Raw genomic sequence first — 14,905 nt, 5'->3', positions numbered from 1 at the left:
TTTTAAATATGTGGTCACAGTTAATTGGATAGTTGGATATTTTAGTGGTTGGTTTTGGGGTTCTCACAGTTTAATGGTTAACTGGGATATTTATTCTGTTTTTATTTGGGGTAAAATATATAAACGTCAAACTCTGTTCTACTTTGGCAGCAGTCAATTTTATTGAACACTTTAAAATCAACATTGGAATGAATACATACTGTATTTATCACAAATATTACAAATCAACTGAACAATGAATTTGCTATTGCACATGGAAGTTAGTTAATTAATTTGTGCTAATAATTATAAATATAAAGTGTTTTCAAACTGAACATATTAATTGATTTACTATATATTTTTATATAAAGTAATATGAAGATAATTAAGAATGAGTTTCCTTTTCCTTCAGCCTTGTGTTTGTGTTTCTGTTGATCTGGAATTTTCCAGGTAACTTTGCATACGTATTGATGATATTAGTAATAATACTATCAAGTACAAGCACATAAAGGGAATCTCTAGTGCAATATAAAGCATCTACCTAACTCACGCATATTTTATTTGGCTGCTAGAATGTAATGTGACCTCTTTTAGGTATTAGCTTTGAATATCATATTAGGACCAAATTGGTAATGTTGATGATATGTGATACTAACATACTTAAGCATATCTGGATGGTTTTGTATTAAATAAAACTAATATTTACTGTGTGACTCATACAAAATAGTCTAAGAACAAACAGGTCAATATCTCCTACAAATTATAATATAACAATGTTTAGGGAGAAGCAGAAAACAATTATTTATCTCAGGCACTGCTTGTCCCAGACATTTGGGGCCTCAGGCCTAAATATAATTTATGGTGACTTACTAGAATCATCTTTAAATTGAGATAGAACTAGAGAGAGATAGAGGGAGAAGGATAGATAGATAGATAGATAGATAGATAGATAGATAGATAGATAGATAGATAGATAGATAAGAGAGGGGAGAGGAGAGAAAGAGGGAGAGATATATAAACTAAGTTTATAAATCTCTTTTTAAACACAATAAGCAGACAAGTTTATTTTTGACAAATACAGTACATTATCCATATATCATGCTTTATTAATTGACAAGATTGATGATTTGTACAGAGACAGAATCAAGCACACTGCTTGCTGTTACAGCCACAGCTATCAATGTAGTCATACACATATGGAATAGAGGTTCCATCTGCACACTGAAGATTCACTGTTTTTTCATGTGAAATCACCTTTTCACAGCACATGCAACCTGGAGAGCTTGTTGGTAATGAAGCAACCCTAATGGGAAACAAATCAATAATTCAATAAAGACATTTTCCCACTTTAAGTGTTACTGTATGTTATTTCAATAAATTAAATGCTTTACTATACAATGAAAATGTGTATCTACTTTTAAAGGCAGCAACACAGCTTATACACGCAAGTGCAGACAAATTGCACTAGAGGAAATCAGAGTCAACACCTTGGTCTTTCTTTTGCTTGTGTTAGCCTGTGCATTAACATGTCTTAGTCACCCTGCAACACAATGAACTACTGTCTATGCTTCTTCTCATAATATTAATAACTCTGCAGGAAACATTAAAATTCATGCTTATTATGCCACACAATTATAGAATGTAGCATTCTGGGTACTCCTACAAATGCTGCCTGATACAGATAAAATACAATATAAAAAAATATTATGAAACAAATCATCAAAGTGATCAACAAAAAATATATAGCTAACGTTAATAATAATAATAATTGTATAAAAAATACCCCCATATTAACTTAAGTGGATGTAACTGAATAGAATATGTGTGTGACAAAGATGTAAAATAAATTAAGCAAAGCATCAAGCATCTATCATAATAAAGTGATTATCTTCAATAGTTGACATTCACCTTTGGAGTGAAGTGTGTATATCTAATTTTGGACTGTTCTTTTTTTTTTTTTTTTTTTGCACCAACAGCAGCTTTAATCCTGGATCCAATTTTTAAAGACTGTTTCACTCTAATTTCTAACTACCAAATTTAATATGAGCGTTTGCCACTATTGAAGTTTCTAAACATTATTTTCCTATAGGTGCCATCTTATAGATTTTGCTACCTAATAAATTTGTTTCATGCCAGATCTATTACTTTCTTTTCTTTTTTTAGCGACAGATTCAATTCAGTGTGAGCTCCTTTTTTTTCAGATATTTTAGTAACTGTATGTTGACTAGTTAAGAAAATCACTTTATCGTGATATACTGTATGTTTGATGTCTATGGAATTGAATAGAATCTGCCCCTTAATGTGCTTGTCAACAAGACATTATGTGAAGGGTTAGTGAGAAATGTTGAAAAAGAAAATCTGTTTGCAAATACAGACCTGCTGATACCTAATTTTCTACATCTGTGGGCTATCAAAATCATACATTTCCCGAGATCACTACTTATATAGGATAAGCATTACAATCAATTGTCTAAAGGTAGGGCATTACACACACAATGAAAATAACAAGGGGCACTATTTGACATGATCAATTTATTATGAAGAACAGGGTGCATTTTATATGCATATTGTGGATTAAAGTCCTAGGAACTGATTTTAAGTCATATGCTGATGCTAGAATGGGATATCCTTCATATTATATATGTTTGCTTCACTTTAGATTGACTGTTGGTTGAGAATTATTGTACAATGTTAACAGGTTACAACTTATTGGTCAAATATATGTAACATTGTTTGATTTGTGCAAAGATCCACTTTATCCCTTTCCCTTTTTCTATTGACGTGACTACATTAGCTACCTGATACTGTGCTTCTAGGCAATTACAGGGGCTATTTTCTGAGCTGCATTGGCCTCAGATATAAGAAACCTACAGTCATTCTCTGGGTGAGTGTCAAAATTGCTATTGAGGATTTACGTTTAAAAAGTGGAATTTCCCTTACACCTCTCTCATTATAAGTGACAAATAATGTTTATGGAATTGAATAGAATCTGCCCCTTAATGTGCTTGTCAACAAGACATTATGTGAAGGGTTAGTGAGAAATGTTGAAAAAGAAAATCTGTTTGCAAATACAGACCTGCTGATACCTAATTTTCTACATCTGTGGGCTATCAAAATCATACATTTCCCGAGATCACTACTTATATAGGATAAGCATTACAATCAATTGTCTAAAGGTAGGGCATTACACACACAATGAAAATAACAAGGGGCACTATTTGACATGATCAAATTATTATGAAGAACAGGGTGCATTTTATATGCATATTGTGGATTAAAGTCCTAGGAATTGATTTTAAGTCATATGCTGATGCTAGAATGGGATATCCTTCATATTATATATGTTTGCTTCACTTTAGATTGACTGTTGGTTGAGAATTATTGTACAATGTTAATAGGTTACAACTTATTGGTCAAATATATGTAACATTGTTTGATTTGTGCAAAGATCCACTTTATCCCTTTCCCTTTTTTCTATTGACGTGACTACATTGGCTACCTGATACTGTGCTTCTAGGCAATTACAGGGGCTATTTTCTGAGCTGCATTGGCCTCAGATATAAGAAACCTACAGTCCTTCTCTGGGTGAGTGTCAAAAATAAGAATTTACTTACCGATAATTCTATTTCTCATAGTCCGTAGTGGATGCTGGGGACTCCGAAAGGACCATGGGGAATAGCGGCTCCGCAGGAGACTGGGCACAAAGTAAAAGCTTTAGGACTAGCTGGTGTGCACTGGCTCCTCCCCCTATGACCCTCCTCCAAGCCTCAGTTAGGATACTGTGCCCGGACGAGCGTACACAATAAGGAAGGATTTTGAATCCCGGGTAAGACTCATACCAGCCACACCAATCACACCGTACAACTTGTGATCTGAACCCAGTTAACAGCATGATAACAGAAGGAGCCTCTGAAAAGATGGCTCACAACAACAATAACCCGATTTTTGTAACAATAACTATGTACAAGTAATGCAGACAATCCGCACTTGGGATGGGCGCCCAGCATCCACTACGGACTATGAGAAATAGAATTATCGGTAAGTAAATTCTTATTTTCTCTAACGTCCTAGTGGATGCTGGGGACTCCGAAAGGACCATGGGGATTATACCAAAGCTCCCAAACGGGCGGGAGAGTGCGGATGACTCTGCAGCACCGAATGAGAGAACTCCAGGTCCTCCTCAGCCAGGGTATCAAATTTGTAGAATTTAGCAAACGTGTTTGCCCCTGACCAAGTAGCTGCTCGGCAAAGTTGTAAAGCCGAGACCCCTCGGGCAGCCGCCCAAGATGAGCCCACTTTCCGTGTGGAATGGGCTTTTACAGATTTTGGCTGTGGCAGGCCTGCCACAGAATGTGCAAACTGAATTGTACTACAAATCCAACGAGCAATCGTCTGCTTAGAAGCAGGAGCACCCAGCTTGCTGGGTGCATACAGGATAAACAGAGAATCAGATTTTCTGACTCCAGCCGTCCTGGAAACATATATTTTCAGGGCCCTGACTACGTCCAGCAACTTGGAATCCTCCAAGTCCCTAGTAGCCGCAGGCACCACAATAGGCTGGTTTAAGTGAAATGCTGAAACCACCTTAGGAAGAAATTGAGGACGAGTCCTCAATTCTGCCCTGTCCGTATGAAAAATTAGGTAAGGGCTTTTATAGGATAAAGCCGCCAATTCTGAGACACGCCTGGCTGAAGCCAGGGCTAACAGCATTACCACTTTCCATGTGAGATATTTTAAGTCCACAGTGGTGAGTGGTTCAAACCAATGTGATTTTAGGAATCCCAAAACTACATTGAGATCCCAAGGTGCCACTGGAGGCACAAAAGGAGGCTGTATATGCAGTACTCCCTTGACAAACGTCTGAACTTCAGGAACAGAAGCCAGTTCTTTTTGGAAGAATATTGACAGGGCCGAAATTTGAACCTTAATGGACCCTAATTTGAGGCCCATAGACAGTCCTGTTTGCAGGAAATGCAGGAACCGACCCAGTTGAAATTCCTCTGTAGGGGCCTTCCTGGCCTCGCACCACGCAACATATTTACGCCAAATACGGTGATAATGTTGTATGGTTACATCCTTCCTGGCTTTGATCAGGGTAGGGATGACTTCATCCGGAATGCCTTTTTCCTTCAGGATCCGGCGTTCAACCGCCATGCCGTCAAACGCAGCCGCGGTAAGTCTTGGAACAGACATGGTCCCTGCTGGAGCAGGTCCTTTCTTAGAGGTAGAGGCCACGGGTCTCCCGTGAGCATCTCTTGAATTTCCGGGTACCAAGTCCTTCTTGGCCAATCCGGAGCCACGAGTATAGTCTTTACTCCTCTCCTTCTTATGATTCTCAGTACTTTTGGTATGAGAGGAAGAGGAGGGAACACATACACTGACTGGTACACCCACGGTGTTACCAGAGCGTCCACAGCTATTGCCTGAGGGTCCCTTGACCTGGCGCAATATCTGTCCAGTTTTTTGTTGAGGCGGGACGCCATCATGTCCACCTTTGGTTTTTCCCAACGGTTCACAATCATGTGGAAGACTTCTGGGTGAAGTCCCCACTCCCCCGGGTGAAGATCGTGTCTGCTGAGGAAGTCTGCTTCCCAGTTGTCCACTCCCGGAATGAACACTGCTGACAGTGCTATCACATGATTCTCCGCCCAGCGAAGAATCCTTGCCACTTCCATCATTGCCCTCCTGCTTCTTGTGCCGCCCTGTCTGTTTACGTGGGCGACTGCCGTGATGTTGTCCGACTGGATCAACACCGGCTGACCCTGAAGCAGAGGTCTTGCCTGACTTAGGGCATTGTAAATGGGCCTTAGTTCCAGGATATTTATGTGAAGTGACGTTTCCATGCTTGACCACAAGCCCTGGAAATTTTTTCCCTGTGTGACTGCTCCCCAGCCTCTCAGGCTGGCATCCGTGGTCACCAGGACCCAATCCTGAATGCCGAATCTGCGGCCCTCTAGGAGATGAGCACTGTGTAACCACCACAGGAGAGACACCCTTGTCCTTGGAGACAGGGTTATCCGCTGATGCATTTGAAGATGCGATCCGGACCATTTGTCCAGCAGATCCCACTGAAAAGTTCTTGCGTGGAATCTGCCGAATGGAATCGCTTTGTAAGAAGCCACCATCTTTCCCAGGACCCTTGTGCATTGATGAACTGACACTTGGCCTGGTCTTAGGAGGTTCCTGACTAGGTCGGATAACTCCTTGGCTTTCTCCTCCGGGAGAAACACCTTTTTCTGTACTGTGTCCAGAATCATCCCTAAGAACAGCAGACGTGTCGTCGGAATCAGCTGCGATTTTGGAATATTTAGAATCCATCCGTGCTGTCGTAGTACTACTTGAGATAGTGCTACTCCGACCTCTAACTGTTCTCTGGACCTTGCCCTTATCAGGAGATCGTCCAAGTAAGGGATAATTAAGACGCCTTTTCTTCGAAGAAGAATCATCATTTCGGCCATTACCTTGGTAAAGACCCGGGGTGCCGTGGACAATCCAAACGGCAGCGTCTGAAACTGATAGTGACAGTTTTGTACCACAAACCTGAGGTACCCTTGGTGAGAAGGGCAAATTGGGACATGGAGGTAAGCATCCTTGATGTCCAAAGACACCATATAGTCCCCTTCTTCCAGGTTCGCTATCACTGCTCTGAGTGACTCCATCTTGAACTTGAACCTTTTTATGTAAGTGTTCAAGGATTTCAGATTTAAAATGGGTCTCACCGAGCCGTCCGGCTTCGGTACCACAAACAGCGTGGAATAATACCCCTTTCCCTGTTGTAGGAGGGGTACCTTGATTATCACCTGCTGGGAATACAGCTTGTGAATGGCTTCCAATACCGCCTCCCTGTCGGGGGGAGACGTTGGTAAAGCAGACTTCAGGAACCGGCGAGAGGGAGACGTCTCGAATTCCAATTTGTACCCCTGAGATACTACCTGCAGGATCCAGGGGTCCACTTGCGAGTGTGCCCACTGAGCGCTGAAATTCTTGAGACGGGCCCCCACCGTGCCTGAGTCCGCTTGTAAGGCCCCAGCGTCATGCTGAGGACTTGGCAGAAGCGGGGGAGGGCTTCTGTTCGTGGGAAGAGGCTGTTTGCTGCAGTCTTTTTCCCCTTCCTCTGCCCCGGGGCAGATATGAGTGGCCTTTTGCCCGCTTGCCCTTATGGGGACGAAAGGACTGAGCCTGAAAAGACGGTATCTTTTTCTGCTGCGAGGTGACTTGGGGTAAAAAGGTGGATTTTCCAGCCGTTGCCGTGGCCACCAGGTCCGATAGACCGACCCCAAATAACTCCTCCCCTTTATACGGCAATACTTCCATATGCCGTTTGGAATCCGCATCCCCTGACCACTGTCGCGTCCATAATCCTCTTCTGGCAGAAATGGACATTGCACTTACTCTTGATGCCAGAGTGCAAATATCCCTCTGTGCATCTCGCATATATAGAAATGCATCCTTTAAATGCTCTATAGTCAATAATATATTGTCCCTGTCCAGGGTATCAATATTTTCAGTCAGGGAATCCGACCAAGCCACCCCAGCACTGCACATCCAGGCTGAGGCGATTGCTGGTCGCAGTATAATACCAGTATGTGTGTATATACTTTTAAGGATATTTTCCAGCTTCCTATCAGCTGGTTCCTTGAGGGCGGCCGTATCAGGGGACGGTAACGCCACTTGTTTTGATAAGCGTGTGAGCGCCCTATCTACGCTAGGGGGTGTTTCCCAACGCGCCCTAACCTCTGGCGGGAAAGGGTATAATGCCAATAATTTTTTAGAAATTAGCAGTTTTTTATCGGGGGAAACCCACGCTTCATCACACACCTCATTTAATTCATCTTATTCAGGAAAAACTACGTGTAGTTTTTTCACACCCCACATAATACCCTTTTTTGTGGTACTTGTAGTATCAGAAATGTTCAAAACCTCCTTCATTGCCGTGATCATGTAACGTGTGGCCCTACTGGAAAATACGTTTGTTTCCTCACCGTCGACACTGGAGTCAGTGTCCGTGTCAGTGACTGTATCGACCTGAGGTAACGGGCGTTTTATAGCCCCTGACGGTGTTTGAGACGCCTGTACAGGTATTAACTGATTTGCCGGCTGTCTCATGTCGTCAACAGTCTTTTGTAAAGTGCCGACACTATCACGTAATTCTTTCCATAAGACCATCCAGTCAGGTGTCGACTCCCAAGGGGGTGACATCACTAACACAGGCAATTGCTCCGCCTCCACACCATTTTCCTCCTCATACATGTCGACACAGCGTACCGACACACAGCACACACACAGGGAATGCTCTGATAGAGGACAGGACCCCACTAGCCCTTTGGGGAGACAGAGGGAGAGTTTGCCAGCACACACCAGAGCGCCATATATATACAGGGATAACCTTATATAAGTGTTTTTCCCTAATATAGCTGCTGTATATATTAATATGCCAATTTAGTGCCCCCCCTCTCTTGTTTTACCCTGTTTCTGTTGTGCAGGACTGCAGGGGAGAGTCAGGGAGCCTTCCTCTAACGGAGCTGTGAGGAAAAAATGGCGCTTGTGTGCTGAGGAGATAGGCTCCGCCCCTTTTTCGGCGGCCTTTCTCCCGCTTTTTTGTGGAAAACTGGCAGGGGTTAAATACATCCATATAGCCCAGGAGCTATATGTGATGTATTTTTAGCCATTTAAGGTATTTTCATTGCGTCCCAGGGCGCCCCCCCCCAGCGCCCTGCACCCTCAGTGACCGGAGTGTGAAGTGTGCTGAGAGCAATGGCGCACAGCTGCGGTGCTGTGCGCTACCTTGTTGAAGACAGGACGTCTTCTGCCGCCGATTTTCCGGACCTCTTCACTCTTCTGGCTTTGTAAGGGGGCCGGCGGCGCGGCTCCGGGACCCATCCATGGCTGGGCCTGTGATCGTCCCTCTGGAGCTAATGTCCAGTAGCCTAAGAAGCCCAATCCACTCTGCACGCAGGTGAGTTCGCTTCTTCTCCCCTTAGTCCCTCGATGCAGTGAGCCTGTTGCCAGCAGGTCTCACTGAAAATAAAAAAACCTATTTAAACTTTTACTCTAAGCAGCTCAGGAGAGCCACCTAGATTGCACCCTTCTCGTTCGGGCACAAAATCTTAACTGAGGCTTGGAGGAGGGTCATAGGGGGAGGAGCCAGTGCACACCAGCTAGTCCTAAAGCTTTTACTTTGTGCCCAGTCTCCTGCGGAGCCGCTATTCCCCATGGTCCTTTCGGAGTCCCCAGCATCCACTAGGACGTTAGAGAAATTGCTATTGAGGATTTACGTTTAAAAAGTGGAATTTCCCTTACACCTCTCTCATTATAAGTGACAAATAATGTTTACACATAACATAATTATACAAAGGTAATCACACAACTACTAGCAGTAAATAAATATCTAGTCATTTAAAAAAGCAGTGTAAAAAAATTCTTGTTTTCACTTCTTAATGTTAAATCAATAAATATGAATGACCTCAGTTATATCTATAAAACAAATACATGTTCCCTTGAAATACTTACATTGTGTTATTCACACAATATCCAGTGCAATATGGAACAATTTCATCAAGTATACAGTCATTTTGTTTAAAGGTAATATCATGGAATGAACGGCTGCAATTCTTGGGAGCTAAAAAAGAAGATATCAATTATTAAATTTTTCTCAAGTATTAGTGAAGGAACTCAATGATTAAAGTTACGCTATCCTTTTAAAGTTACTCTATTCTTTTCACTAAACACACATACATTGTGGTATGGTTAACATCTTTACATAGTATATAATACAGTCCCCAGTAAGTGTCTGTCTATTTGGGCTAATTTTGAGAATGGCTGGATGGATTTTGATGTGGTTTTCATGATTATATAGAACATTTGTCAAGAACAGTTTAGGTTTCTGAAATATGAATCTATGACAAAAGGGAGCCGAGAAGTGAAAATTTTGGTGAAACAAGTCAGTAAGAAAAGAATGGTGGGGCTCTACAGTGCCGCAAAATGGCCAAGAGTAGTACTGCAGTAGCTGTGTTCAGTTTTTGCAATAAAGCTAAAGTATAGGCAGTAACTACTGTGGGTGCAGGGAGTACAGTTGCTAAGAGGCCTGCATCATCTCTGAGGCCAGCTTCCCCCTGCACTCAGCTCACCACAGGGGACATGACAATGATGACAGTGAGAGAACAGAGTGGCTGTTGTGCTAGCTGCACCATGCAGCAACTAGCTGATCACAGATAGCTGTGCCTTCTCACTCCTGGTTACTCCCACTATGTAACTATGTTGTGTGGCTATATGGTGTACTGCTGGGGGCAAAAATTGTTGGGGGCAGTTTGCTGTGGGCCTTCTGTCAGACATAGCAGCAGCTCCGCTCGACAGGGACTCTAGGTCGACATGTACTAGGTCAACATGAGTTTTTTTACTTTTTCTGGTGTAGTTTTCTCCGTACAGTGACTGGGACACCCAAGTAGTGCACTGTATCCCCACACATGGCTCACTTCGGGCAAGGTGCCTTGCTGCACTCGACACAGGTTACCATTCCCAATTGTAAAATATCGTAAAATATGACAAAGTAAAAACAAAATAAAATAAAAGTTAAAAGCTCATGTTGACCTTTTGTCATGTCGACCTAGAGTCCCTGTAGACCTAGAAACCATGTCGACCTACTTACTGTCAACAAATAGTGGTCGCCCTAGACAATGTTGACCTACTTACTGTCGACCTAATGACCGGATCCCATTGTGCCTCTCACCCCCTCCCCATGAGTGCCTTAGCCTCCTACCTCCCCATGTGTGCCTATGATCTCTCCTCTACCTAAGTGGCCCTGACCTCCAAGCGTGCTGACCTCCCCTTCTAATGTTTACCCTGGCCTCCCGATGTGTTCCTCTGACCATCTCTCCCTATCTGTGACTAGGCATTGGCCACCATCCCTACTGTACCTTTGCCCCCTCCCTAAGGCTGGCCAATGCTGATCAGAAGTATCATGGATATAAGGAGACAAGTCTGTGTTAATAGCCAATAACTGAACCTAAAGAAGGCAGGTAAGAACAATTTTCTGTTTATTAATGATTAAAGGGATTATGTCGTAGGTACCAAGTTTAAGGAGCTATGTGTTTTCAAAAACTTCACTGCTAAATTTAGAACATTGGGGGACCCTTCAAATTTTGTTATGGGACCCACAATATTCTAGCTACACCCCTGCCTGTATCTCTACATAGTATAAAATAAAGTCCCCGGTAGGCATCTGTCTCACTCAATGTATTTTGATGCAGTTTTCACAATTCTGTAGAGCATTTGATGAGGAAGGTTTAGGTGTATGAAACATAAATCTATGACAAAAAGGAGCCAAGCAGTGAAGCAAGTCAGCTCCCGTACGAAGCCAGGGCAGGTTGCTAGTACTATATATGAGAAAAAACTTATTTGCTGGACAGGCCACTGTCCACAAAAGCAGACAGTTCTAACAGCTGATAAAATGATGAATGTGATTGGTGGAACACAGTCAGTGAACAGTAATAAACCAACCCTAATTAATAAGGATATGCATAGAGTTGATGTTTGGTATTCAGTGAAACCATTCACAAGTTGTTGCAAAATCACAAGAGGAATCATCATCATCATCATCATCACTGTAACAGCTGCAATGGTACCCATACATGTGTCATGTTTTTCCCTAGATCCAGTGGTGCTGGACTTCAACAAGTAAGTAGAGGTCTTGACTTCAGTGAAAGTAGCACTAAAGTGTCAATACTGTAGCTAAAATTCATGCAAGCAAAAAGTGCTGATAATATACAGAGCATTTTTGAATAGTTGTGTTATACCTACTTCAAACATTTCTTTGGGTAAGATTACCCAATAAGACATAGTGTTAGGGTTACCATACTATACATACTATACATACATACATACATACATACATACATACATACATACATACATAAAGAAAGATGTGCAGACCACTGTCCACATAAGCAGAAAACAATAACAGTCTCACATAACATTTACTGCACTCTCAGCTCTGAATGAGCAAATATTTGATTTGTGCTTTTTCTGTGGGTGCCTCAATTACTTGTTTTGTTTGCCTATTCATTAACTTCAGCTTCATGATTGTACCGTCTCCAAATTATTGACTGGCCATTCCAATGTACAGTATCCTTTAAAGACTAAACAGATTTGATGGATGTGGTCTGCACTGATAGCTGCCCCAGCTAATGGGTTTTCTCCCATCGGAATGGAAGCAGCCTTACATATGCCTGTCAGGATATTAATTACAACCTCTGAACCATGTTGGTGATAATGCTGATTAGCACAGACCTTGCTATTGGGTTTAATAAATATTGTAACTAATACAGATGTAGCCATGCACCATGGAAAACTGCAGGTAAAAAACACACAATGACATATCTTAAAAATAAACACACCCCACATACATTTCCTGCATTTGATAATTTATTGTTCACATGGGTGGTCTTCAGTTTGCCGTATGTCGGGATCCACGACCCCCCTGGAGGGAGAATGCGCACCACCGTGCCCGCAGCGAGCCCGTAAGGGGCTCATTTGCGCTCGCCCAACAGTCAGTATGCCTACGGTCAGAATTCCGGTGCCGGTATGCTGGTCGCCGGGAGCCCGGCCGCCGGCATACCCTACTACACCCATTCACACAATACCTGGGGTGAGAGGGGTCCTTCTGGCCCAGTAGGCAGGTCAATTGTTAAAAACAAAAAACCTTTAAAGAACATTGAGAACTTGCTCCAATCGGGGCCATAACGTGCATGAGACAAAACTGGCATATCATTTCTATTTAGTACGGTAATATTGAGGCTTTTCCATGGTCTGACATCAGACACTGGAATATCCCCCCTGTAAATAATAGAACTGATACACTTCTAGAGCATAACATTCCTAAAACATGTCTTATACTTTTAGCATATTTTAATTAAAAATATAAATTTTACATACTATGCCCAGACTCAGGTACCTTGAGATAGCTTTGGCTCTGCATACTATGCAAAATAGATATTGTGTGACCTAGTGCTTATAGATATCACTAATTTCTCCCACCAGCTGCCGTTACTTAAATGAAGATACTCCACCCTTATTACCACACATAGAAAAAAACAATTAAAACAGCGCTTAGCTAATAGAGGTATTTTAATTTACTCTGACATATAAAAAAGTCAAATTGATACCAAAGCCTGTAACATGGCAGTTAGGAGCTGATTAGCTGGTACTTTTTCTCTATCTCCCCTTTATCACTTTCCAAGGCTTAGTACAGTATATCTTCCCCTTATTAGGTATTTTGCAACTACAGGTTTCTGTAGTAATAGGGTGGGATATATATTTACTGTGGCAGGGACAGCATAGTTCCACAGTCAATGTGGAACATCAGGATTTCCCAGGTTTAGCAGAACAGCAGCAGCAGGACTGAAGGGTCCAGTCCAGGTTTTTCCTGAATCAGTTGTCAGCCAGAAGCGAGGCAAATTAATTAACAACACCTGTAATCTGTAATCATCTTTCCTTTGCAAATTGAAATAAAATCTTGTATCCATTCAAGATCTATTCATTTCAAACACTCAAACTCCTTGCTATTACAGAAACTGTGTTTAGCTCCTCTGACACTACCTCTCTTTGGTGGGGAAGCCCCACTAAGCAGGGCCGGCAACAGAAATCTTGGGGCCTGGCACACTGATAACTCGCCCCCCACCCCCCGATTTGACCACAGACCCACACATCCCTCTCTGCATGTGCCATATGTACTGACAAATACTTGACACTGTACTACCAAAATTGTGCAAATACAGGGAGCCGTACAATTTTGGGGTCAATGGGCACTTACACACATTATGCCAGGTAGAGCCCTTTACGCACATTACGCCAGATACAGCCGCTTACACATATTATGCAAGGTACAGCCGCTTACACATATTTTCCCAGGTACAGCCCATTACACCAGTTACAGCCCCTTACAGCCCCTTACACATATTTTACCAGGTACAGCCGCTTACACACATTACGCCAGGTACAACCCTTTCTATACATTATGCCAGGTACAGCCCCTTGCACACATTACGCCAGGTATAGCCACTTACACACATTACACCAGGTATAGCCACTTACACATATTACGCCAGGTACAACCACTTACACACATTATGCCAGGTAGAGCCGCTTACACATATTATGCCAGGTACAACCGCTTACACACATTATGCCAGGAAGAGCAGCTTACACATATTACGCCAGGAACAGCCCCTTGTATACATTATGCCAGGTACAGCCACTTACACATATTACGCTAGGTACAACTGCTTACACACATTATGCCAGGTAGAGCCACTTACACATATTACACCAGGAACAGCCCCTTGTATACATTATGCCAGGTACAGTCACTTACACACATTATGCCAGGTACAGCTGCTTGCACATATTATTCCAGGTACAGCCGCTTACACAGATTACACCAGGTACAGCTGCTTATGCATATTACGCCAGGTACAACCCATTATACACGTTACGCCAGGGCAGGCACGAGTGGATGTGCTGCAGCTCCTCCATCTGTGTACTCCACCTCCCCACCTCCCTGGCAGGCACCTTACCTCCCTTACACCCCCACCCCCAATCACCCGCACACTGATTGTGGTGCTCCATTGGCAGCAACACACTGGCAGACACCTCCCATGCACCCCCACCCTGACATATACTCATTGTGGACAAATAAAGACACAGGTAAAGACAGCACTCACTGTCTACAATCTGTCTCCTTCACAGTCCTCTAACAGACTTGCAGCGGCACAGTCCTCTCACAGACTTGCAGTGCCGCTACCCGCTCCTCTAGGTTGACACCACAGCAGAGACAGGGTGGGCAAATACCTACTACACAGCAGGTGGGCGGGGCAATGCCATGATCTATATCGCGGCATCCATCCATGTTGCAGCCGCCGTCGGACCCTGG

The 14,905-nt window shown here is 42.9% G+C and overlaps 1 protein-coding gene across 1 annotated transcript in view; it reads right to left on the bottom strand.

The window, feature by feature from the left end:
• Positions 1-261: 261 nt before the first annotated feature.
• LOC134969047 (kielin/chordin-like protein) overlaps positions 262-14,905 on the bottom strand; it is a 213,670-nt gene continuing 199,026 nt past the window's right edge. The window contains exons 26-27 of the mRNA XM_063944754.1: positions 9,490-9,598; positions 262-1,282 (exon numbers count right to left, since the gene is read on the bottom strand). Of these exons, the coding sequence (XP_063800824.1) occupies positions 1,123-1,282; positions 9,490-9,598 (269 nt within the window). The 3' untranslated portion in view covers positions 262-1,122. The remainder of the gene's footprint in view (positions 1,283-9,489; positions 9,599-14,905) is intronic.

This window comes from Pseudophryne corroboree, chromosome 11, assembly GCF_028390025.1.
Source record: "Pseudophryne corroboree isolate aPseCor3 chromosome 11, aPseCor3.hap2, whole genome shotgun sequence".
NCBI lineage: Eukaryota > Metazoa > Chordata > Amphibia > Anura > Myobatrachidae > Pseudophryne > Pseudophryne corroboree.
The sequence above is the reverse complement of the archived record's forward strand: the minus strand, read 5'-3'. Positions and strand labels throughout refer to the sequence as shown.